Genomic DNA, 20,839 nt, shown 5'->3' with positions numbered 1-20,839 from the left:
CCCCAACTTTTGGCAGGGTTGCCATGTCTTTGACTTCAGTGTTGGTTAACCCCGTTTGTACAGCTGTTCGGAGGAGTCATAAGCAATAGAAAAAGCAATATTTTTGTCGATACATGAACTAACTAGGATAACTCGGAACACGGAGCGGTCGGAGCATGAATCGATCAACGGGGGAGCCCAAGATAAGCCAGGCCCTGTCCTGCCTGCACCTGTCCCATCGCCACCACCTTCCATCGGAGCAGGGTGAGCACAACCACAACAATAGGAACGAAATAATTCGCGTCGCAGGCAGTAACAGCAGCCCCAACAGTGGGGCAGGAGCCGGAGGGTCGGGAGTCGGAGGAAGTGGCGCTACTGCTATTCCTACTCCCCCAAGAAGCCTGGCCCTCAACCGAAACAACCACTATGCCGCCTCAGACACGTCGGGCGATCAGGAGCAGGACGAGCTGCTGGACGCCAAGTACGAATGCGCGATATGCATTGATTGGCTGAAGGAGCCAATGCTGACGTCCTGTGGCCACCGTTTTTGCCATGGCTGCATCACTGACTGGCTACAGAACCACAACCAGTGCTGCCCCCTCGACAATAAGCGGCTATCCGCTGACCAGGACATTTTCCCCGACAATTTTGTGCGTCGAGAGATTGAGCAGCTTAAGCACAAATGTCCCAACTCGCCGCTCGGCTGTTCGGTAGTGGCCTCTCCCATTGAGCTTCATCGCCACCTACCCAGTTGCCCGTACCGACGCCAGCAGGAACCGGATCCGCCGGAGGAGAAGTGTCCCTTTGCCGGAATCAAATGCGACTTTGTTGGCAGACCTGAGACGAATCAGCTGGAGGAGCATCTGAAGGCGGACATGCCCCATCACTTGCAGCTAATGCTACAGGCCCTGCAGCAAACGGCCATCGCTACCTGGCAGCCGCAGAAATCAGGCGCAAGTACCTCCGGATCGTTGGAGAACGGACAGCTGCCGCCGCCTCCTCAGTATGCAAACGGAGTGGATGAGCAGATTGTGCAGACCATGTACCAGAGGATTGTGGTGCTAGAGCAGAGAACCCGGGAGCAGGAGACTCGCCTGGAGAACCTGCAGAAGCAGCTGCGCTTGGCCCGCCAACAGCAGGCGCCCGTCGATCCTCGCTATAGCAATGGCACCATAATCTGGCGCATCGAGCAATTCGCATCGCTCGTGGCCAGATTCCGAGCGAATGCCAACAACCGGGAGTACTCCCATGAGTGCTACACCTCGCCGCATGGCTACAAGTTCTGCGCACGTCTGAACATTCAGCCCCGAAAGCCGCAAGTTCTCAGCTTGCACGTCCACCTGATGCAGTCGGAGAACGACTACCACCTGGACTGGCCGTTTAAGGGACGGATTAAGCTGTGTATGGTACATCCTACGGATGCGGGCATGTCGCAGCACGACACCATTATGACCAAGCCGGAGATACTGGCCTTTACCCAGCCGCGCGAGCCAATAAGCACACGAGGATTCGGGTTCCTCGAGTACGCCGACATATCGAATATCATGCAGCTGGGCTTCTGCGCCGACGACCGGCTGCTCATCAAGATCGAGATCAACATTGTGTGAGGTGACTCACCATACAGAAATCTTCCAATAAACGTTGTGCGCACAACGGGGTGAAAGGAATCCCAGGGTCTAAGGTATCATATCAGATTCTAGCCATTTCGTAAGAAAAAAGTTCGATTTATAAAGGTATAGGCTTTCTTTTACTTCCAGAACTAACCAATCTCATTCCATAGTTGTTCACCGACCCTGTGATTCCTCGTCGAACGTATTCGAGCTTCAACCCCAGTGAGAATCTATTATAATATGCAATGGCCAGTAGCGCTGACATATATTTTATATAGACCTATATATAGTGTACAAGCGAAAGCCAATAGTCACACATTTAGACGGCAACTTTGATACCATCAACTAGCGACTATACCAATACTAATCGATATTATCTATTGTAGACCTAGATTTTAATAACCCCACTACTGTGTCCCCCTTTTTTTTAGTTCTTGTTCAGTTTTCAGGGGAAGCCAGATCATTATTTATAGATTTAATCAAAAGTCGCAACTTCTCCCTCCACCTAATTGATCGCTTATCAGGGCATTGGAAATGTGTGGGTAATCCCGACTTAGAAGGCGTCAGTTTGTAGTGGAAATATTGCTAAGTTATGTGGCAATTATACTGGGACCGAATCTCTTAGCTTCTCGGCCTCCAATAATCTTGTACTCCTACATTCCCCCAATTCGATTGATTTCAATTATTTGTAAGCTGAATACGTCCATTTAATACTTGTCAATATTTTAAGAAAACCTAGTTTCAACTACTTTGAGGTTCAGATCACACGATTTGGAAAGGATTACAGGGACTCTAGTTTCCTGGTGTTGATGTGGCAACTAAATTGACTGATTTGAAAGGCACAACCACTATGTTTTTTGAACAGCATCCAGAACTTTTTTCTACAAACTCCATATCTGCCAAATTAGTTTGGAATGGATCAAGGCTGTATGTATTATTTTAAAACCAAGCTTATACTTATCTATCCGTACTACATTAAGCATTAAGAGTCAAGAACCATGGTCTTCGCCAGGGTTGGCCCATCTCCGCCCTGGGGAGCCCCAATAAAGGACACTTTTTGTACCGCCAATGGATTGTTTTTTATCGTTCATGGTTCCAACAAGCGGCCGAACGGCGGCGACGGATTAGTGCCAAAGGTGATGATGCCAATCGCTCGTCCCACTTCCAAGGGATCGCCCAGACGCACCTGGTCATTGGGATGGCGTGGGCAGGAACCGAACCCCACCATCAACTCAGCATAGTTCCGGCACAGGCCGTAGGGCGCGAAGCTGGATTTCTGCATGACTGCCTCCGCATAGAGGTAGGCGACCCGGGCGTGTGAGCAACTCCCGTATATATCGATGCCACATCCGGGCTGCAGCTGACCCCCATGGACATAGAAATCGGCGTGGCCCAGAGGCAGGACGGCGCCCTTTACCAGGGCATTCGTGTGCACGGCCATCACGTAGTCGGCATCAAAGATGGACACCCGGTCGATTGGCTTCACAAACGCGTACAAGGGCAGAGCAGCGTCCAGGGCTACTATATAGCCAAGACGCACTTCGCCGTTGGTGATCCGTTGGAGCTCTCTACCGCAGAATCCCGCCACATGGGCACCCAAGCTGTGGCCTATCAGCAACAATTCTTCGGTCTTCAAGCCAATATCCTTGGCCAAAAAACGGACAAACTCGGCACACTGGGATCCCACCCAGGGGGCTAGCGGCTGGGAGTCTATATAGTTCAGGGCAGCCAAATATGACCAGTCCATCGAGATGAGATTGTAGTCGCCGTGTGCCAGGTAGGCAGGCCGGATCTGAGGGTTGGGTATCTGCAAATAGGATCTCATCCATCCATGGATGATGATTCTAAGGGTGTAAGATTAGTATTCAGTCAAGAAAGGGGCAGGATACAGGAACGCAACTTACTTGGTCGGTCGGGAGACATTAAAATGGGAATCTCGCACTCCGGCCGCATCGTCCACGTACAGACGGTGAGGCTGGTCAGGATTGGCCCGGGTGTATAGGTAGTAGCTGACGTAACCCGAATCGTATCCGTTCCCGGCATCCGCAGAGCAGAGTCGGAGACTGCCGGCCAGCGCCAGCAGGGTAAGCCACATGATTGACCGACGAATTGTTCGCCACAAATCGGAGCGGGTAATCTCCGTAGCCGAGTCTCAATTCAAGCCGGAATTTACGACCATCTTTATAGCAAATTATCACGCCCGCAATAATAGCTGCATTTTAATGGATCTTCGCTTTTACGTCTCAAAAAGACACTTCAATTTTCACCTTAATTTCCGTTTTCTTCGGGTCTTTGCAAATTTTTCAGAATAGTGTACTGCATTAGGTTGAAAGTTCTTAGAACTTGAAGATATAATTTTGTAATTCGTTATAAACTAGAATTATATTTATTGCATGGAAAATATGCAAGTTTTGCTTTACATTTGAAGATATTTCTTTTCTGCAAACATATTAGAATCTCTTATGTATACATTTCTATAAATTCTTATGCTATAACTGTGGTATATCTGAAGCTGAAACTAAAGATGCCATGAAACTGCTTCTTCTGGACTTGTGCCCACCTGCTCCGCTCCTTCATCCTCATCTATGGCCAAGGTAATTGTAGTCGGCGTGGTTGGAATGCAGCTAGTGTGCGGCGTCTGGCCCCTCGGATGGATTACCTCGACAAGCTCTACTGAGTTTACTGGAGGCGACAGCGGCTTCACTGCTCCTTTGATCCTGGCCGGGTCGTGACTGCGCATGTGAGCATTGAGACCGCCGGACTGGGCAAACGTTTTGCCGCACAGCTTGCAGACGTATTTACGTTGCTCCGAGTGAAGCAGCTTGTGCACCCGGAGAGCCTTTTTTCTCTGAAACGTGGAACCGCACACGTCGCAGGCGAAGGGCCGCAAATTCGTGTGGGAAACTGCGTGAACATTGAGATCGTGGAAGCTATAGAATGCTTTACCGCAGACATCGCATTTGGCCGGTCGTTCGCCAGTGTGGCGACGCATATGGGCGGTGAGCACACCCCGATCCCGGCAAGGACGCCCGCACACCTCGCAGATGCAGGGCATTCGACCCGTGTGACAGATGCTGTGCGAGGACAGTTCCTTCTGCGTGTAGAATGTAGCGTCACATTCAGGGCACTTGTACGGCTTAATGCCGCTGTGCCGCTGCCGGTGGCGCATCATATTACCGGATTGGGTGAAAGGCTTGCCGCATATGTCGCAGAATATTCCTGTATGCTTCCAGCGGTGGCCCCGCAGGTCCCGTTCCGTGCGAAACGTTTGCTGACAGGCCTCCTCATGACACTTGTACACCTTTGCCGGACCCTTTCGCCTCCTGGGCTTCTCGGAGGCGACTCCTTCAATACTTTTTTCTATGGCAGATGGACTATGCTTCTGACGACGGTGGCTCTGAAGGCTGCGCTTGCTGTTGTAGGCTCTGTCGCACTGATCACACTGGAAAAGCATGTCTTTCGGGGCGCAGCCAACTTCTTCCTCTTCTGCGTCCTCCTCATCCACATGTTCCTCTTCAGCGTCCAACCACTCTATGTCCATTTCCAATTCAAGCGGCTTTTCGTCAGTGGCCACCAGGGTATTCTTCATTGCCGTCACCCTCTGAGGATGCTGTCTACGAGAAGTTTGGTCCAGCTGCTCGTCTATTTCCACCCGGTTTTTACAGTCACTCTGCGCTCCTATGGCATCCTGGGCAATAGGATCGAACTCTAGCTTAATCATTGCTTTGTCATCATCATGGCCAGGCTCAATCTCACTTAGGTGTACCATACGGAAGTGTGCAGGAAATCTCTCCAGCTCCAGGCGCTCTCCGCAAAGGGAGCAGCACACATTGTAGCTAGATGGGCCGTTGCACAGAACTTCGCCACACCGAAAATTGTGGTATACTCCGGATATGTCTAACGGAGGTTGCAACTTAATCATCCTGTTGAAGTTCCTGGTCAGGTTGATCACTAGCTTCGGTGAAGTAGTTCGCCCATTGATATCGCTTTTTAAGTTATAAATTCAAAACCCAAGGAATGGGTATCAGCTGATCCATGAGCGTTCTTTAATGTCAAAACAACTTTTTGACAATATTTTCCAGCCCTTTTTGAAACACTTTAATATCGATAATACGAAAGCTTACGTATCGATAGTTTATTGTACAATTTCTTATTGAAAGCAATTGCACCTCAATACGATGCAAGATTTTGAAATCCATACCTCTATTAAATTGTTTTGAATTCCGCACCCCTAACGAAGCGAACTAAAAATAGCAATGAACATACCGATGATTTCAAATTTCCCACCCTTAACGAGCTAAAAATATCGATAAGATGGCGGGTTTTTAATTCCTCACCTCTAATAAAAAGCGGACTAAAAAAATATCGATCAGATATCAAATGATTTTAAATTTCCCACCGCTAATTTACGACTAACAATATCTATGAATTGATTTTGGCCAAAAAGTGACCCAAAATGTATTTGTTTAATATTTCCGATCTTTTGATGGCGATTAGTGTCCTGATTCGTAAATGGTATTCCGTTTTTAAGTCCGTTGCGAAATATCTAAAATATCTAATAAAAAGTGCATAAAAAGTGCACATTTAAAAAAAAAAAAAAAAACTTATAAAACAGGGTCCCAATTTTTTCCCGTTTTCGGAAGGAAAAATGTGTATAACTCGGCCAATACTTGGCAAATCATTAAATGCTATACATTCCCGATCTTAGAACTCCGAGTAGAATTATTCCCAATCAAAATCTGGCAATGAAAATTTTGACCCATTTTTTGAAATTTTTACAAGGGGTACTCTCATGATTTTGGCCAAAAAGTGACCGAAAATTTATTTGTTTGATATTTCAGATCCTTGGATACGGATCGATGGCGATTAGTGTTCTGATTCATAAATGGTATTCCGTTTTTGAATCCGTTGCGAAATAGCTAAAATATCTACTAAAACGTGGATCAAAAATTCATATTTTGAAACAAAAAACAATTTACAAACCGGATGCCAATTTTTTCCGCTTTTGAAAGAAAAAATGTTCATAACTTGAAATGTAAATGAAATGAAGAAAAATTTAATTTGTACTGCTTGGTTTCTGCCACCTTCTGCTGCTTTCTGTTCGCCTGGTACTTCAAATTTTCTGCCATTCGATTTTTAAGAAATTTGCGGCGGATTTTGGCCGCCAAGGCGTATCTTTTCAAGCTTATATCTCGGACATTTCTCAACGGATGTCATTTCACAATAAGGGCATTAATATCCTTCGAACTGCATCCCAGCATTTTGAAAATCGGGCAAAAAAATTCGACCCGATTTTCGCGATTTTGACAAGGGAAAGAAAAGAATTATGAAAGAAAATCAAAAAGATAAAACTGAATAAAAATAAATAAAAGGCAAAAATATATATGTTTCTGTGTGTTATATATGTTTCTATTGTGGGGGTTTTGAATCAAAAGAAGAGTTTTGAAGCTAAACTGCAGGCTCGCATCCAATCCAGAAGTAGCCCCTCACGGTATGCAACGATTTTTGGGTTTTCGAATTTTTGGTTGCGAATTTTTCGGCCATTTGGCAACCGATTCCGGAACGGGATACCATTTCTGAATCAGGACTTCGATATCCTTGTATCCCTATCCCAAGATTTTGAAAACCCGGCAAAAAAATTTCGACCCGATTTTCGCGATTTTGACAAGGGGTACGTACCATCATGATTTTTTGCAAAAATCGGCGAAATTTTTTTTGACGGATTTTGAAAAACTTTTGATGCAAATCGAAAGATAATAAAGTCCTGGTTTTAAAATGACATCCCTTTCCAAAATCCGTTATGAAATGGCCGAGATATGAGCTTGGAAAAAAGCGCCTTGGCGGCCGCAAATTTCTTAGAAATCGTATGGCAGAAAATCTGAAGCACCAGGCCAACAGAAACCAGCAGAAGGTGGACGAAACCAAGCAGTGCAGTGACGTCAGAGCAATTATTTTTATCTGGTCATAAGGGGGGAGCGGGACAAACAGATCTGAATATATAACGGCCAAAGCATTGCCTCCCTTTCCACCTAATGCAATAGAAGCTCCAACCTAGGCTTCATGGGGGGGAATGGGACAATGCACTAAGAGGGAGACAGGTACACAAATTAGGCTCTCTTGGGGATGGCAGTACTGAGTGTCTTGGGGCCACGGTTGTCACGACTTCTCGGCACGCAAAAACATCCCCCATACAAAACAATGCATTTTCGCTCACGCGAGCCCCAAATCGTGACACGCGCAAAAAAACAACGTGTGTTGTTTTAACTTTGCCATCATTAAGTGAATATTACCGTTCTGGACTGGAAATTGGGATGCAGGGATTGGGGAACAGTCGGCCATCATGGATTTTGGTACCGTTCTTTTCGAATTTATGAGAGAATACTTAATTTAACCCTTCACCTGTCTTTAACATTGTTCAATCAATATTCTACGTTATGTACCTGAACCTAGAAGAAAAAACAATCCATCAATGAAACAGAACGAGTTAAAAATGCTGAAATTATAAAAAGGAAGCATTATTGTGCTTTTTTATTGCCGTATTAATAAGGCTTTGCTTGCGAAAATGTTCTTAGAACGTTAAACCCATGGGGCCAGTGAAGGGATAATCGAGACAAATTTCTGGCGAAGTGAGGGTGAGGGGATGGTGAGGGGATGGTGGAAATCCACCTTCTGCTGATTTCTGTTCGCCTGGTACTTCAGATTTTCTGCCATACGAATTTCGAGAAATTGGCGCAACATTTTGGGCGGCGCAATATCGACACTTTTCAAACTCATATTTTAGGCAATTCGCAATGGATTTAAATATTTAAAAAATTATAATTAAATAATATACTATTTATATTTTATAAAAACATGCATTCTTAAAATTCATATCCTCCCGATCATCCATTTTTTAATCGTTTTTTTAATCCCTCCCTATCAAATTTGGGCCAGCGGCGCCAAAATTTTTCCTCGATTTCAGTCAATTTTGCCCGTGGCCAGATTTGAAGTACTAGGCGAACAGAAATCAGCAGAAGGTGGCCGAAACCAAGCAGTTCAAGCAGTTCGAATGACTTTTTCTGACTTGGCCAGGTGTGGGAAAGGGAAGAAGGCCGCTTAGGGTGGCACTCTACCCTCCTATGATCCCTTATGGAATGGGGATTACTGAATCTTACTCCATTGGGGGGAACGAGATAGGGCAACCGAGCGGGACAGGTAGATAAATTAGGCTGATGTAGTGATGGGGAAGCAGGTGTGATTTGGCACGACATTTGGCACGCCACCTCGGCACGATGAGCTATTCCCCATACGATCCAATGCATTTTCACTCACGCGAGCCCCAATTCGTGACACGCGCAGAAAAACAACGTGTGCCATTTTGACTTTGCCATCATTAAGAGAAGTTTCCCGTTCTAGACTGGAAATTTGAATGCAGAGATTGGCCAAATGTCGGCCATCATGGATTTTAGTACCGTTTTATTCAATTTTAAGCAACTGTAAGTTGGAACATCTATCGCATTAGGGGAAAAGGGACGCAAAATACCGCCATAAACTAGCTTTATCTCCCTCTCACAGTGCAGAAAAATCAGTGCACTGCTTGCTTTGACGTCACTCGGCCACCTTCTGCTGGTTTCTGTTGGCCTGGTGCTTCAGATTTTGTCCCATACGAATTTTAAGCATTTTGCGGCCGCCAAGGCGCTTTTTTCCAAGCTCATATCTCGGCCATTTCATAACGGATTTTGGAAAGGGATGTCATTTTGAAACCAGGACATCATTATCCTTCAATCTGCATCAAAAGTTCTTTAAAATCGGACAATAAAATTTTCGCTGATTTTTGCAAAAAATCCTGATGTCGAAATCGCGAAAATCGGGTCGAATTTTTTTTGCCCGATTTTCACAATTCTGGGATGCAGTTCGAAGGATATCGGAGTCCTGATCGCAAAATGACATCCCTTTTCAAAATCCGTCCAGAAATAGCCAAGATATGCGCTCCGAAATTTCAGCCTTGGCGGCCGAAACGCCGGCCGCCGCTTGGGAATCTTGCCAAGCTTATATCTTGGCCATTTCCCAACCGATCTTGAAAAAGGAAGCCATTCTGGAATCAGGACCTCAATGTCCTTCGATCTGCATCTACAGTTTTTCAAAATCGGACAATAAAATTTTCGCAAAAATTTCAAAAATCGCCCGATTTTTTTTTGTTTGATTTTTAAAATGTTGGGATGCAGTTGAAAGGATATTGAAGTCGTGATTCCAAAACGGTAATTGGATTCCCAATCGGCCGGGGAAATGCAGAGATATTTGCTAAAAACTTCATGAAAAATGTACATTATTGCCAATTGAATTCCTCCGTCTGAGGATCATTATTTCTGATCCCATTTCTGAGACTGTAATTTGGCAAAGCATCTTCGCCATTTCAAATCCAATATTGGCCATTGACTGAAAGTATTTCCGCAAATAAAACACACGCAATATTTATTTGTATATATTTGTTTTCTATTTTACCCCTACCCTGCAGTTACCATTTCATTACAAAAATGTTTTCTATTTAAGAACCGATCGTGGATAAATTGGAACTCCAGATGCGTTCTTTTCACTCATGCTATTTTCCGCGGTATTCGCCCTTACACCTCAACGTGTCGTATCTCAATATTTCTCATATCCAGGAGACACCTTCCGTAATCCCGGTGATGTTGGGAAATAAATATTATATTGGTTAAGTCTATGATTTATGGTTACTTATGGTTGTCCTTCGCTAGAGGCGGGGAATTCCAATTCCGGTTAATTCATCGATATTTTTAGTTCGCCAAGTTATCGGTGAGAAATTCAAAATAATTTACTAGAGGTGAGAAATTTAAAAACAGGTTAGTTCATCGATTGTTTAGTTCACTAAGAGGTGGGAATTTCAAAATAAATTACTAGAGGTGAGATATTTAAAATTGGTACGATCATCGATATTTTTAGATCACCTAGTTAGAGGTGGGAAATTCAAAAATTTTACTAGAGGTGAGGAATTTTAAACCGGTTAGTTAATCGATAGTTTTAGTTTACTTAGAGGTGGGAAAATCTAAATAAATTACAAGTGGGGGGAAACTTCGGAACCATTCTCCAAGGTTTAATATAAAATATCTGGTTTCTTCTTCTAAGATCGTGAAGGTATAAAATTCCACGATCTGTATAAGGTGTATTTTTTTGCGAGTTATATATTTTTTTCTTTCAGAAACGAAAATAATTGAGACCCGATTTTTAAGTTATTATATCGGGAATGGATTTCATGTAAAGTACCTATCCCGACTGAGTATTATTCAAATGAAGGCATTTTAATTCGCATAAAATCAATAGGATATGACTATCGAACATTTCAAAGCTGATTTGCGAAATTTTTATGCAGCACAACGGCCTTAAAAAAAGTAAGGCTGAATTGGTTAAGATATGGTCATCGGGCAAAAAAAAAAAAAATTTGAAGAACAAAAATAGATTGGATCACTTCATTGAAACACAAAAAGTTTCATGTTGGTGAGATGACGATATCCTTGCGAAGAATTTTTCCGCCACCGTTAAAAGCTTAAGAAAGCTTTCAACACTGGCGCACACCGTTGTGTATTCATATTTCCCACCCGATTCGCGTATACAGTTTTTTTCAGTTGATGCCCATTGATTTTTCGCTGCTCGTCATTCTCCGCAAGAAAACAAATCCGTTCAGCACAGAAAGCCAATCGGCTCCGCAGAGATGTCGGAGAGCGCGGTGCCAGCTAGCAACGCCAGCGGCAACGCCAGTGAGAAAATGGCCAGCCTGGTGCGGGAGGCGGAAAACTTGAAGGGAAAACTGGAGGAGGAACGCCAAAAGTTAAACGACGTCAACTTGGCTAACATTGCGGAGCGCCTGGAACAGATTGCCTATGTGAATATTAAGCCGCGCAAGGTGCTTAAGGGACACCAGGCGAAGGTCCTGTGTACCGACTGGAGTCCAGACAAGCGCCACATTATCTCCTCCTCGCAGGACGGACGCCTTATTATCTGGGATGCGTTTACTACAAACAAGGAGCACGCTGTGACCATGCCCACCACCTGGATCATGGCCTGCGCCTATGCCCCTTCCGGAAACTTTGTGGCCTGTGGCGGACTCGACAACAAGGTGACCGTTTACCCAATAACCTCAGACGAGGAGATGGCCGCTAAGAAGCGCACTGTGGGCACTCACACTAGCTACATGTCGTGCTGCATTTACCCGAACTCGGATCAGCAGATCCTCACTGGCAGCGGCGATTCCACTTGTGCCCTGTGGGATGTAGAGTCTGGACAACTGCTTCAGAGTTTTCACGGCCATTCAGGCGATGTTATGGCCATCGATCTGGCCCCAAACGAGACGGGAAACACCTTCGTCTCCGGCAGCTGTGACCGCATGGCCTTCATCTGGGACATGCGCTCTGGGCATGTGGTTCAGTCTTTCGAGGGCCACCAGTCGGATGTGAACAGCGTAAAGTTCCATCCGTGCGGAGATGCGATTGCCACCGGATCGGACGACAGTAGCTGTCGGCTATACGACATGCGGGCAGATCGAGAGGTGGCCGTCTTTGCAAAGGAGAGTATTATCTTTGGAGTCAACTCGGTGGACTTTTCGGTCAGTGGACGTCTCTTGTTTGCCGGATATAACGATTACACCGTAAACCTGTGGGACACCCTGAAGTCGGAGCGCGTCTGCCTGCTGTACGGACACGAGAATAAGGTCTCCTGCGTCCAGGTCTCGCCCGACGGTACCGCCTTGTCTACCGGCAGCTGGGATTACACCATCCGGGTCTGGGCTTAAGCTAATAATATTGTTATCGCTTGTTTTTTTGTTTCAAGCCGAGCTCTAGTCATTTTTTTTATTAATAGATAATGGAATCGTGTATCAGGTGTCCGGGATCAAGACGAGGACTACCGACAATACGGAGATGGGGATACTCCACCTGGTTAGTCCATCTAGGCTAGCAAATCATTTGCATATGTGGCACGTACGTAGTCCTCATGCTTGATCCCGGACACCGCAGTGTTATGGTTATTACCATCTTCCGTACAATACGGAACCAATAAATAAAATATATCTGTGTAACTAAAGTGTAACCATTATGCGTATAGTTATAAGTTCCTGTTCGAAATAAATGTTGAGCTATACAAAGAACTACAATTTTTTAGAAAATGTATATTTAAATTGCATTGTATTCTGTAGGAAGTTTATATTTAAATTGCATCGGAAGCTTAGTTATTTCTTTTAAATTTAAATGTTTGTGTTTTTACAAATAGTTTCAGATTTTTAAACCATACTGATGTAAGTCTTGCCTATCCTTAAATACTAACCTGCTCTTAAGATTCTTGGCACAAATGTACAAACTTTTGCGAATAAGAGGGGGAAATGGAAAATTTCAGAAAGTGAAAAGCATCTCCACGGAACCCGCCTCGCGGCTCAACTCGACTGTATTTTGGGCTTGCAGCCTGTGGGCTCGCATGTGAGCGGAGAGACCGGCGGCCTGAGCATATGCGTTTCCGCAGACTTTGCACTTGAACTTCTTGATTCCCAGATGCAGGTGCTTGTGGTGGTAAAGAGCCTTGGGGCGTGAGAAGGCTGCCTCGCACTTGTCGCACTTATAGGGTTTATCCGTCGAGTGCATGGCCTGGTGCTCGTTCAGCAGTGACTTGGAGGCAAAGCAACGGGAGCAGGTCTGGCACGCAAAAGGCTTTTCGCCTGTATGCGTCCGTCGATGGACTATCAGTGCCTCCCGATACCGGGATCTATAGCCACACAGTTCGCACACGAAGTTTCGCTCATCGCTGTGGACGCGCCGATGGGAGTTGAGATTGTGTTGATTCACGAAGGCCTTGCCGCAGTTTTCATAATCGCATTTAAACTGTCGAATCCCCGAATGACCCTGTACGTGACGGAGAAGGGAGCGAGAGCTCTTAAAGACTTTGGCGCATATTTTACACTCGAATTCTGTGTGCTCCTTACGTCGGTGTTGCTCCAGAGCCCGGTCCACGTCAAAAGTGGCCCCGCAAACATCGCATTTGAAAGCCTGTGGGTGCGGATGGCTCATCCGGAGGTGGGTATTCAGGTACTTTTGGGTTGTGTACTTACGATTGCAGTGTGAGCAATTGTAATCCTTTGGTTGGCGCTGCTTCATTTTCTGTGAAGAGAAAAAGGAAGCTTGAAAATGAAAGCAGCTTATAGGCCCAAGGCTGGGAAAATAATTACCTTAAAAACCGACTGCGGTAGGTCCTCCTCCTCTCCGTGTGATTTCTCAAAAGAATAACTGGAGATATTTTCATCATCCAAATTGCTAGACATACTTTCAGAGTGGGGCGAGAGCCTTTCCACTTGCTCCCAAAGCACATGGGAAGTGTCTTCATCCTCCTCTGACTGGTTTTCCTCTACGACCATTACACGCAGAGGACTGCTCTCTTCCAGATCAGGTTCTTCCTCGCCACCGGACAGATATTCAACCTGCATCTCTGTCTTGGTAATGACCAGGTTATCCTGCCGAACAGCAGTGACCATTTCTGTGAGCGGTCTTCCTTGGGAGTCGAAGTGCACGTTCCGAATGTGCCGGGCGAAATCCTCGAAGGCAAAGTGCTTCATTTCGCAAAGCAAACACACGAGCTGGAAACTGTTAGCCTCTTGCTCATAGAAGATTTCGCCGCATTTGGGTTGCAGCTGCTGCTGCGCATGTAACCGGGCAAAGTCAACATTCGCCAAGCAGTGCCTCAGCATCCTGGTACTAGATTTTATCCTCGAATATGCTCTTAGCTAATTGTTTTCACAAAAATCGAAGATAATCCAAAAAATAAACATATCAGTCAATAGACAAGTGTGATAACAAGGTTATCGAAAAGAAGTGCTGGAAAATATCGCAAATCAAACAGCTGTTAAGAAAAATGTTGACTTTCAAATTCAAAATACATTGAATTTGTAAAAGCAGAATGATCGAATATAAATTGACAGAGCTATGATCATCGAAAGGGAGAGAAATTTCCTATATCCTATTTCCTCACTGTAAAAATATCGAAGGATCCCGATTTTCATGGGGGTACCCCTTGGAAAAATTGACAAATTTTCAAAACGACTTTTAAGCAATATTTTGAATGAGGAAAGGCGGCTATGAGTTCGCTGATGACAAAACTGTATCCCTTTTCCAGATCGGATATAAATTGGCAGAGCTATGCTCATCGGAAGGGAGAGAAATGCCCTCACTCTAAAAATACCGAAGGATCCCGATTTTCATGGGGGTACCCCTTGCAAAAATTGACAAATTTTCAAAATGACTTTAAAGAAATATTTTGAATAAGGAAAGGCGGCTATGAGTTCGCTGATGACAAAACTGTATCCCTTTTCCAGATCGGATATAAATTGGCAGAGCTATGCTCATCGGAAGGGAGAGAAATGCCCTCACTCTAAAAATACCGAAGGATCCCGATTTTCATGGGGATACCCCTTGCAAAAATTGACAAATTTTCAAAATGACTTTTAAGCAATATTTTGAATAAGGAAAGGCGGCTATGAGTTCGCTGATGACAAAACTGTATCCATTTTCCAGATCGGATATAAATTGGCAGAGCTATGCTCATCGGAAGGGAGAGAAATGCCCTCACTGTAAAAATATCGAAGGATCCCGATTTTCATGGGAGTACCCCTTGCAAAAATTTACAAATTTTCAAAATGACTTTTTAGCAATATTTTGAATAAGGAAAGGCGGCTATGAGTTCGCTGATGACAAAACTGTATCCCTTTTCCAGATCGGATATGAATTGGCAGAGCTATGCTCATCGGAAGGGAGAGAAATGCCCTCACTCTAAAAATACCGAAGGATCCCGATTTTCATGGGCGTAATTTATGTGAATAATAAAACGTTTGGCTTTGAAGTTATATTTTCGATCTATTTTGCAAATATTGAAACATTCAAATACAAAGACCTGGTCAATCGATTGGAAATGGTTTTGACCTAATTGCATTTATTTTTCGTTTACTAATTGGTAATTGTCAACTTATTTTAAACTAGAGTCAGGTGCGCGAGATGCGCCAGGACTTTTGCAGCGCTTGCTTAACCAGCTCGTCCGGAGAAGGTGTGTCGAAGCGGAATCGTTTTATTTGAGTGCCATAATCCGGCCGGACACACAACTTCAAGTGCTGCCGCTCCAAACTAGTTACGGCGTACTCAAGCTGAGGTCGTCTTGGTTCTGGGTAGCCCACAATGGTGTCAAGCATGCTGCCAACAGCACTTGGCTCTTCTTTTATTTCAAGGATTTCCCCTTTCTCCGACTCGTCTACATTCTCATCGTGCAGGGAGTGCCTTCGATTGGCAAGCAAGCCTCCGGAAAGCTTGCACCGACGCACAGGATTACAAGCAATGAATGGAATCTCAAAGTTTTCAGTGTTTCGTCTCTTTTGCTTCTCCTTCGCTTTGGTGGCGGACTCCTTTGGCGGTGCATCCTTTACGCCGGCTATTACCGTAGACGTGAGGTCAATAAGGGGAGTCGGACCAGTTTGTGGCATCGACGCTAGCCTCGTGTCGCCTACTCTGTCACCGTCTCCGCTGCTAATGTGTAACTGGCCCACACTTTGCTCCAAACGGGCCAGAAGTGGTATATTGAGCTTGGTCTCTCCCAGAGGCTCTCCGGGAACAGCTCCCAACTTGGGGATGATAAAACCAGATGTGTTGTTTTCGGTTTCGCTGCACTGACGACGACGCTTAATGTCGTTGAGGAGTTTTTCGGTCCGTGCATCCGATGCTTGTCGCAACAGCTCCTGGGTGCCTAGGTCCTCACCTATCCTCAGCTGCGGTATGATAAACTGTGGGGGATTTGAATTCGTTTCAGGGTCACAACATAATTTTGAACTGGCACCCTCGCAGGCACTTGGCAAGCCAAATTTCTTCTGGATCGCCTGGTGGAGGGTTTGAGTCGGATTACTTTCCATTTTGCCGTATTCTCCAGCGGGCAGTGCGAGAAAGTGACAGTTTTAGAGTAAATTTTTTGTGTTGTTTCGTTTTGGTTGCTTGTTTGTTATTGTTTCCAACTTTCTTTGTGGTAGTTGATGACATCGTCTGGAGCTGCCAGACCGCAAATATATTTAAGTCCGTGGCATATGTTTGTCCGTAGATTTTTAATAATGATTATTAAATAAAATACGTTTTAATGTTTTTCTTAAGGCTTGTATCGCTCGCTTGATTAATTCCACGAAATTTCTATGAACTATCTATGAGATAGCCATCACAAACACAGCTGTTCCCAATTAGTGTTGACTAACACCTAAATATTCAAACTATTACCGCAGAAGCCATATTTTTTTGTTTTTATATTTATAAATATTTTTGGGTTGGAACAATCGTATAAAAAAATGTACATTTTAATCGAAGGTTCTAAACATGATCTAGCCGACATATTGGGCCCTCCTCCACCATTTTCAGATCCACCTTGGGACCCACCAGGTCGCGGATGTTGTTAATGCCGTACTTAATCATGGTGGGACGCTCCAGTGACAAGCCCCATGCGATCACATTAACGTTCTCCGGCAGTCCCATGGGCAGTAGCATTTCCGGGCGGAATACTCCAGAGTTGCCAACCTCGATCCATTTCCCCAGTCCAGGATGGTAGCAGAAGATTTCCATGCTGGGCTCTGTGTAGGGATTGTAGGCCGGCTTGAACTCGAGTTGGGTAATGCCCAGCTTGCGGAAGAATTCATAGAGAGTACCGATCAAATCGCCTAAGGTTAGGCCCACATCAGCAATAACTCCTTCCACCTGATGGAACTCTGCCAGATGGGTGGCGTCCAGTGTTTCGTTGCGAAACACTTTGTCTATGCTGAAGTACTTGGCGGGCTTGAAGCCACCCTCCTGGTTTGCAAGTTTATACAGCATCCTCGCCGACACGGCCGTAGTGTGGGTGCGCAGTAGATTCTTCTGTGCCTCCTCCAACTTCCAGTCGTAGCCGTATCCCTTCGATCCGTAGCCACCAACTGAATGAACTTTCTTTACCCGCTCCAGATAATCCTGCGGGAACTTATGGCTTTTAGCGGGATGGTTCACAAAGAAAGTGTCGTGGGCATCGCGCGCCGGATGCTGCTGCGGCTGATACAAGGCGTCAAAGTTCCAGAAAGACGATTCCACGTAATTGTTGGTGGGCATTTCGGAGAAGCCCATCTCGAGGAATATCTGCCGGAATTCAGTGCGTACTTTCAGCAACGGATGCAGATGACCGCGCGATGGCGGGGCACCTAAGGCATCAAAGTTATATGACTTGAACTTCAGCTGCTCCCACAGCCCGCTGGAAAGCATTTCGACAGTAAGATCCGTCTCCAATTTTGTCAGGGTGGTCGCGAATTCCGGACCACGTCTGAGTACAAAGCTTTTGGTGGTGGTTTCTTGGAGGAGCTTGCGCTTTTTGAAATCAGTAACTTCCTTTGAGGGCAAAGCATCGCCCTTGCCGGCAGCCACCTGCTTGAGTTGCTCCTTAACCGAATCCGTAATCTTTTCCACCTTGCGGCGCACCAGAGGCGGAGTGACAGTCTTGTCCACCAGAATCCATCCGTGGGACATGGCCTTGCTGAAGCCCACCTTGGCGTTGGGACCCCCAGCTGTCATCAGAGCCGCCTGGGTAATGCCCTCCTCCGGAACGGCAGCGTGAACAAGCGCTTCGTGACTACCATGCTCCACTACAGATAGGCCCTCGTCGGTGAGACCGAGGCTCTTGTGGGTAGCCACCTCAGCGGTGACCAGTTCTCCGTGCGCTTGAATGCTCTTCAAGGCGCCGACGATCTTCTGGTGGTCTACGGCGAATTGGGAGGCCAGGTCCAGAGTATCCACCTGGTCGGCGGTCTCCAGGTGTTGAAGAATGCGCTCTGTGAGATCGGGATGCATCGCTGGAGGGTCTGCAGCTATATGTGATGATAATTGCCGATATCTGGAATCGGAATATGAATCTCGTGTTGCCACAACGCAAGAAGAGGAAGAGTGCCGGTGGTGTTGGAAACATTAAAAGCTGTCAGTGTTGGTAGTGAACTTTGGCGACTAATCAAAATTCAAAATTCGAATCAAAAATTTGCCATTAATTTTGACTTAAAAAAAGAAAAAAAAAATAATATAAGACATAAATAAATTTTTAAATTAGTAGAAGAACAATTGTAGAAGAAAATACCAATAAGAACCTTGATAAGCCAGGGGGATATGGGGGAAACCAGTGTTGGCAAGCACCTGTGGCCCCCAATCAGCTGGTCAAGCACAGCTTCTCAGAAAGTTTGCGTATTTTGGCTCCACAAATATTAGAAAAATAAAGGAAATCCTGGCGAGGAGCGGACCGCAGGCAGCAGCATTATGCTCAAGTCCCTCAAGCCGGACACGTACGCCGGAATGGCGAACGCCAAGTGCGGCGAGATCTACTTTCAGAGCCTGAACAGCTTTCGCATTGACTGCGCCTTCTGTGAGATGAAGAGCTTCGTGTTTGGAGACTTCCTGCTTCACGTCCAGAACGTTCACTTTGAGAACGGCCTGCTCAAAACGGAGACGACCGAGACGGAGCTGAAGCAGGAGCAGCGGGATAGCCTGACGGATAGCCAAACATCTCCGGTGCCGATTGTAGCGCAGGTTAATCCTTTTGCTTGGTACGAAATCGGTGGCGTCGAGCAGGATGAGAGCGACGACGAGACGGGTGCAGCAGCAGCAGCAAACGCGGAGGAGCTGCCTGGAAAAGCTATCATGAAGTGGGACAACTCCAATTACGATTGCTTGCGGCAGGTGCGATCTTTGAAAGTCGATTATAAAGAGGATTCCGATCAGGAATGTGACGACCTGGCATTTCTGCATCTTGAAATAGACAGCCGACAATCTTCAACTCTCAAGTCGCCCAATCCTTGCCCATACTGCTCGAAGACTTACCAGAGCCGCAAGACTCTAGAACGGCATATCATGCGGCAGCACAAAAATGTTGCTTCGTTAGAAGCGGACAGCGAAGATGCAGACTACGAGCCACCTAAGGAGACTAGCACGAAGCCAGTCCAGGAGCATAAGTGCGAGCACTGCGGTAAGATCTATCACGGGAAGTACAGCCTGCGACAGCATTTAAAAAGGGATCACGATGTCCCGGGTGACGAGGGAACCACCAGCTTCACATGCCTGGAGTGTGATACCCAATTGCCCCGCCTTCGATTACTGGACGAACACATGGTGCAGGCACATGGTGGGGCCGCGTGCGTGGTATGCAGCAGGCGGTATAAGACACGGCACGAGCTGAAGCGACACCAGACGAAGCATGCCACAGAACGAAATGTGCCTTGCCCGCATGCAGACTGTGGGAAAAGATTCTTTACCGTCCGCCACATGCGAAATCACTGTAAGGTGCACACGGAGCAGAAGAACTTTGTGTGCGAAAGTTGCGGCTACAGCTGCCGAAATAAGGAGACGCTGCGCGTGCACATCCGGAGCCACACGGGTGAGCGGCCGTTTGGGTGTCAAGTGTGCGACAAGCGATTTCCCTCACATTCCGGCCTCCGGGAGCACATGGCCATGCATTCGACGGAGAGACCTCACGTGTGCGGTGTTTGCGGGGCCACCTTCTCACGCCAGAAGGGCCTGTACCACCACAAGTTTCTGCACGCGGATACTAAGCAATTCGTTTGCAAGCTTTGCGGCAATGCCTATGCCCAGGCGGCAGGACTGGCAGGACACATGCGGAAGCACCGGAACGACGAGCTCAACGGGTAGATTACGGCTGTATGTTTAAATAATCGCTTACATCTTCCAATTCCGAATAGTTTTAAGAACTCAGGCATAGGCTATAGGACAAACCCATCACCTTTAAATGGTGTATAAGAAGGGGTTTGTTATTGTTTCTATTGTGTTTTTTTTATTATGAGTAATACGTCCGTTTCCCTTTCACCTAATCGTTGATGAAATATGGTGATTTGATAGCATCTTTTTAACTCTATCTTAACTTTTTTAGTTTTAAGGACACCTTTGTTAGACAGTATACTATTGTAAAATACTGATGGTATTCTTAGAACTTAGATATCAATCTAATTCTATGATTTTTTGTACAGTCGAATATAATTTGTGAAAACTTTATAACAATGGAAACCGCGACATTGATAATCGAATCGGAAATCCTCGTCAGACGGGTTTCAACAGTTAACATCTTTTTGTATTGATAAATATACATAATAGAATCTGAACTACCGGCGCTCTCTCGGGAGGGTCGTGTTTAAAATTAAATTTAGCCGATTTGTTTTGGCTTGCGTTTTTTGACAATTAATT

The 20,839-nt window shown here is 45.7% G+C and overlaps 9 protein-coding genes across 9 annotated transcripts in view; 4 read left to right on the top strand and 5 right to left on the bottom strand.

The window, feature by feature from the left end:
• Positions 1 to 20,839, top strand: part of LOC6503669 — a 50,386-nt gene that overhangs the window by 6,707 nt on the left and 22,840 nt on the right. The window lies entirely within an intron of this gene.
• On the top strand, positions 15 to 2,658 carry LOC6503663 (TNF receptor-associated factor 6). Its single transcript, XM_044716862.1, has 2 exons — positions 15 to 1,660; positions 1,737 to 2,658. The coding sequence occupies exon 1, from the start codon at positions 156 to 158 to the stop codon at positions 1,584 to 1,586; it is 1,431 nt and encodes a 476-aa protein (XP_044572797.1). The 5' UTR covers positions 15 to 155; the 3' UTR covers positions 1,587 to 1,660; positions 1,737 to 2,658.
• Positions 2,644 to 3,723, bottom strand: LOC6503995 (phospholipase A1 member A). Its single transcript, XM_001963938.3, has 2 exons — positions 3,494 to 3,723; positions 2,644 to 3,433 (listed from the first exon to the last, which is right to left on the bottom strand). Exons 1-2 carry the CDS (start codon positions 3,682 to 3,684, stop codon positions 2,677 to 2,679), a joined length of 948 nt encoding a protein of 315 aa, XP_001963974.1. The 5' UTR covers positions 3,685 to 3,723; the 3' UTR covers positions 2,644 to 2,676.
• Positions 3,953 to 5,728, bottom strand: LOC6503993 (zinc finger protein 311). The gene has a single exon (XM_001963937.4). It carries the CDS (start codon positions 5,509 to 5,511, stop codon positions 4,108 to 4,110), a length of 1,404 nt encoding a protein of 467 aa, XP_001963973.1. The 5' UTR covers positions 5,512 to 5,728; the 3' UTR covers positions 3,953 to 4,107.
• LOC6503665 (guanine nucleotide-binding protein subunit beta-5) lies at positions 11,155 to 12,726 on the top strand. Its single transcript, XM_001963936.4, has one exon. The coding sequence runs from the start codon at positions 11,296 to 11,298 to the stop codon at positions 12,370 to 12,372; it is 1,077 nt and encodes a 358-aa protein (XP_001963972.1). The 5' UTR covers positions 11,155 to 11,295; the 3' UTR covers positions 12,373 to 12,726.
• On the bottom strand, positions 12,739 to 14,454 carry LOC6503992 (zinc finger protein OZF). Its single transcript, XM_001963935.4, has 2 exons — positions 13,795 to 14,454; positions 12,739 to 13,726 (listed from the first exon to the last, which is right to left on the bottom strand). The coding sequence occupies exons 1-2, from the start codon at positions 14,308 to 14,310 to the stop codon at positions 12,968 to 12,970; spliced, it is 1,275 nt and encodes a 424-aa protein (XP_001963971.1). The 5' UTR covers positions 14,311 to 14,454; the 3' UTR covers positions 12,739 to 12,967.
• Positions 15,518 to 16,512, bottom strand: LOC6503991. The gene has a single exon (XM_001963934.4). The coding sequence runs from the start codon at positions 16,510 to 16,512 to the stop codon at positions 15,598 to 15,600; it is 915 nt and encodes a 304-aa protein (XP_001963970.1). The 3' UTR covers positions 15,518 to 15,597.
• On the bottom strand, positions 15,518 to 18,609 carry LOC6503990 (phenylalanine--tRNA ligase alpha subunit). Its single transcript, XM_044716861.1, has one exon. The coding sequence runs from the start codon at positions 18,449 to 18,451 to the stop codon at positions 16,955 to 16,957; it is 1,497 nt and encodes a 498-aa protein (XP_044572796.1). The 5' UTR covers positions 18,452 to 18,609; the 3' UTR covers positions 15,518 to 16,954.
• LOC6503666 (gastrula zinc finger protein xFG20-1) lies at positions 18,678 to 20,797 on the top strand. Its single transcript, XM_001963932.4, has one exon. The coding sequence runs from the start codon at positions 18,905 to 18,907 to the stop codon at positions 20,288 to 20,290; it is 1,386 nt and encodes a 461-aa protein (XP_001963968.1). The 5' UTR covers positions 18,678 to 18,904; the 3' UTR covers positions 20,291 to 20,797.

Source organism: Drosophila ananassae, chromosome XL, assembly GCF_017639315.1.
Source record: "Drosophila ananassae strain 14024-0371.13 chromosome XL, ASM1763931v2, whole genome shotgun sequence".
Lineage (NCBI taxonomy): Eukaryota > Metazoa > Arthropoda > Insecta > Diptera > Drosophilidae > Drosophila > Drosophila ananassae.
The sequence above is the reverse complement of the archived record's forward strand: the minus strand, read 5'-3'. Positions and strand labels throughout refer to the sequence as shown.

What these genes read in the sequence shown, in the direction of transcription:
- LOC6503663 (XM_044716862.1), top strand. Translation starts at nt 156, where the DNA reads ATGAATCGATCAACGGGGGAGCCCAAGATAAGCCAGGCCCTGTCCTGC.
- LOC6503995 (XM_001963938.3), bottom strand. Translation starts at nt 3,684, where the DNA reads ATGTGGCTTACCCTGCTGGCGCTGGCCGGCAGTCTCCGACTCTGCTCT. An exon ending in AATGTCTCCCGACCGACCAA is followed by an intron (nt 3,434 to 3,493) that starts GTAAGTTGCGTT and finishes TTACACCCTTAG; the next exon opens with AATCATCATCCATGGATGGA.
- LOC6503993 (XM_001963937.4), bottom strand. Translation starts at nt 5,511, where the DNA reads ATGATTAAGTTGCAACCTCCGTTAGACATATCCGGAGTATACCACAAT.
- LOC6503665 (XM_001963936.4), top strand. Translation starts at nt 11,296, where the DNA reads ATGTCGGAGAGCGCGGTGCCAGCTAGCAACGCCAGCGGCAACGCCAGT.
- LOC6503992 (XM_001963935.4), bottom strand. Translation starts at nt 14,310, where the DNA reads ATGCTGAGGCACTGCTTGGCGAATGTTGACTTTGCCCGGTTACATGCG. An exon ending in TACCGCAGTCGGTTTTTAAG is followed by an intron (nt 13,727 to 13,794) that starts GTAATTATTTTC and finishes TTCTCTTCACAG; the next exon opens with AAAATGAAGCAGCGCCAACC.
- LOC6503991 (XM_001963934.4), bottom strand. Translation starts at nt 16,512, where the DNA reads ATGGAAAGTAATCCGACTCAAACCCTCCACCAGGCGATCCAGAAGAAA.
- LOC6503990 (XM_044716861.1), bottom strand. Translation starts at nt 18,451, where the DNA reads ATGCATCCCGATCTCACAGAGCGCATTCTTCAACACCTGGAGACCGCC.
- LOC6503666 (XM_001963932.4), top strand. Translation starts at nt 18,905, where the DNA reads ATGCTCAAGTCCCTCAAGCCGGACACGTACGCCGGAATGGCGAACGCC.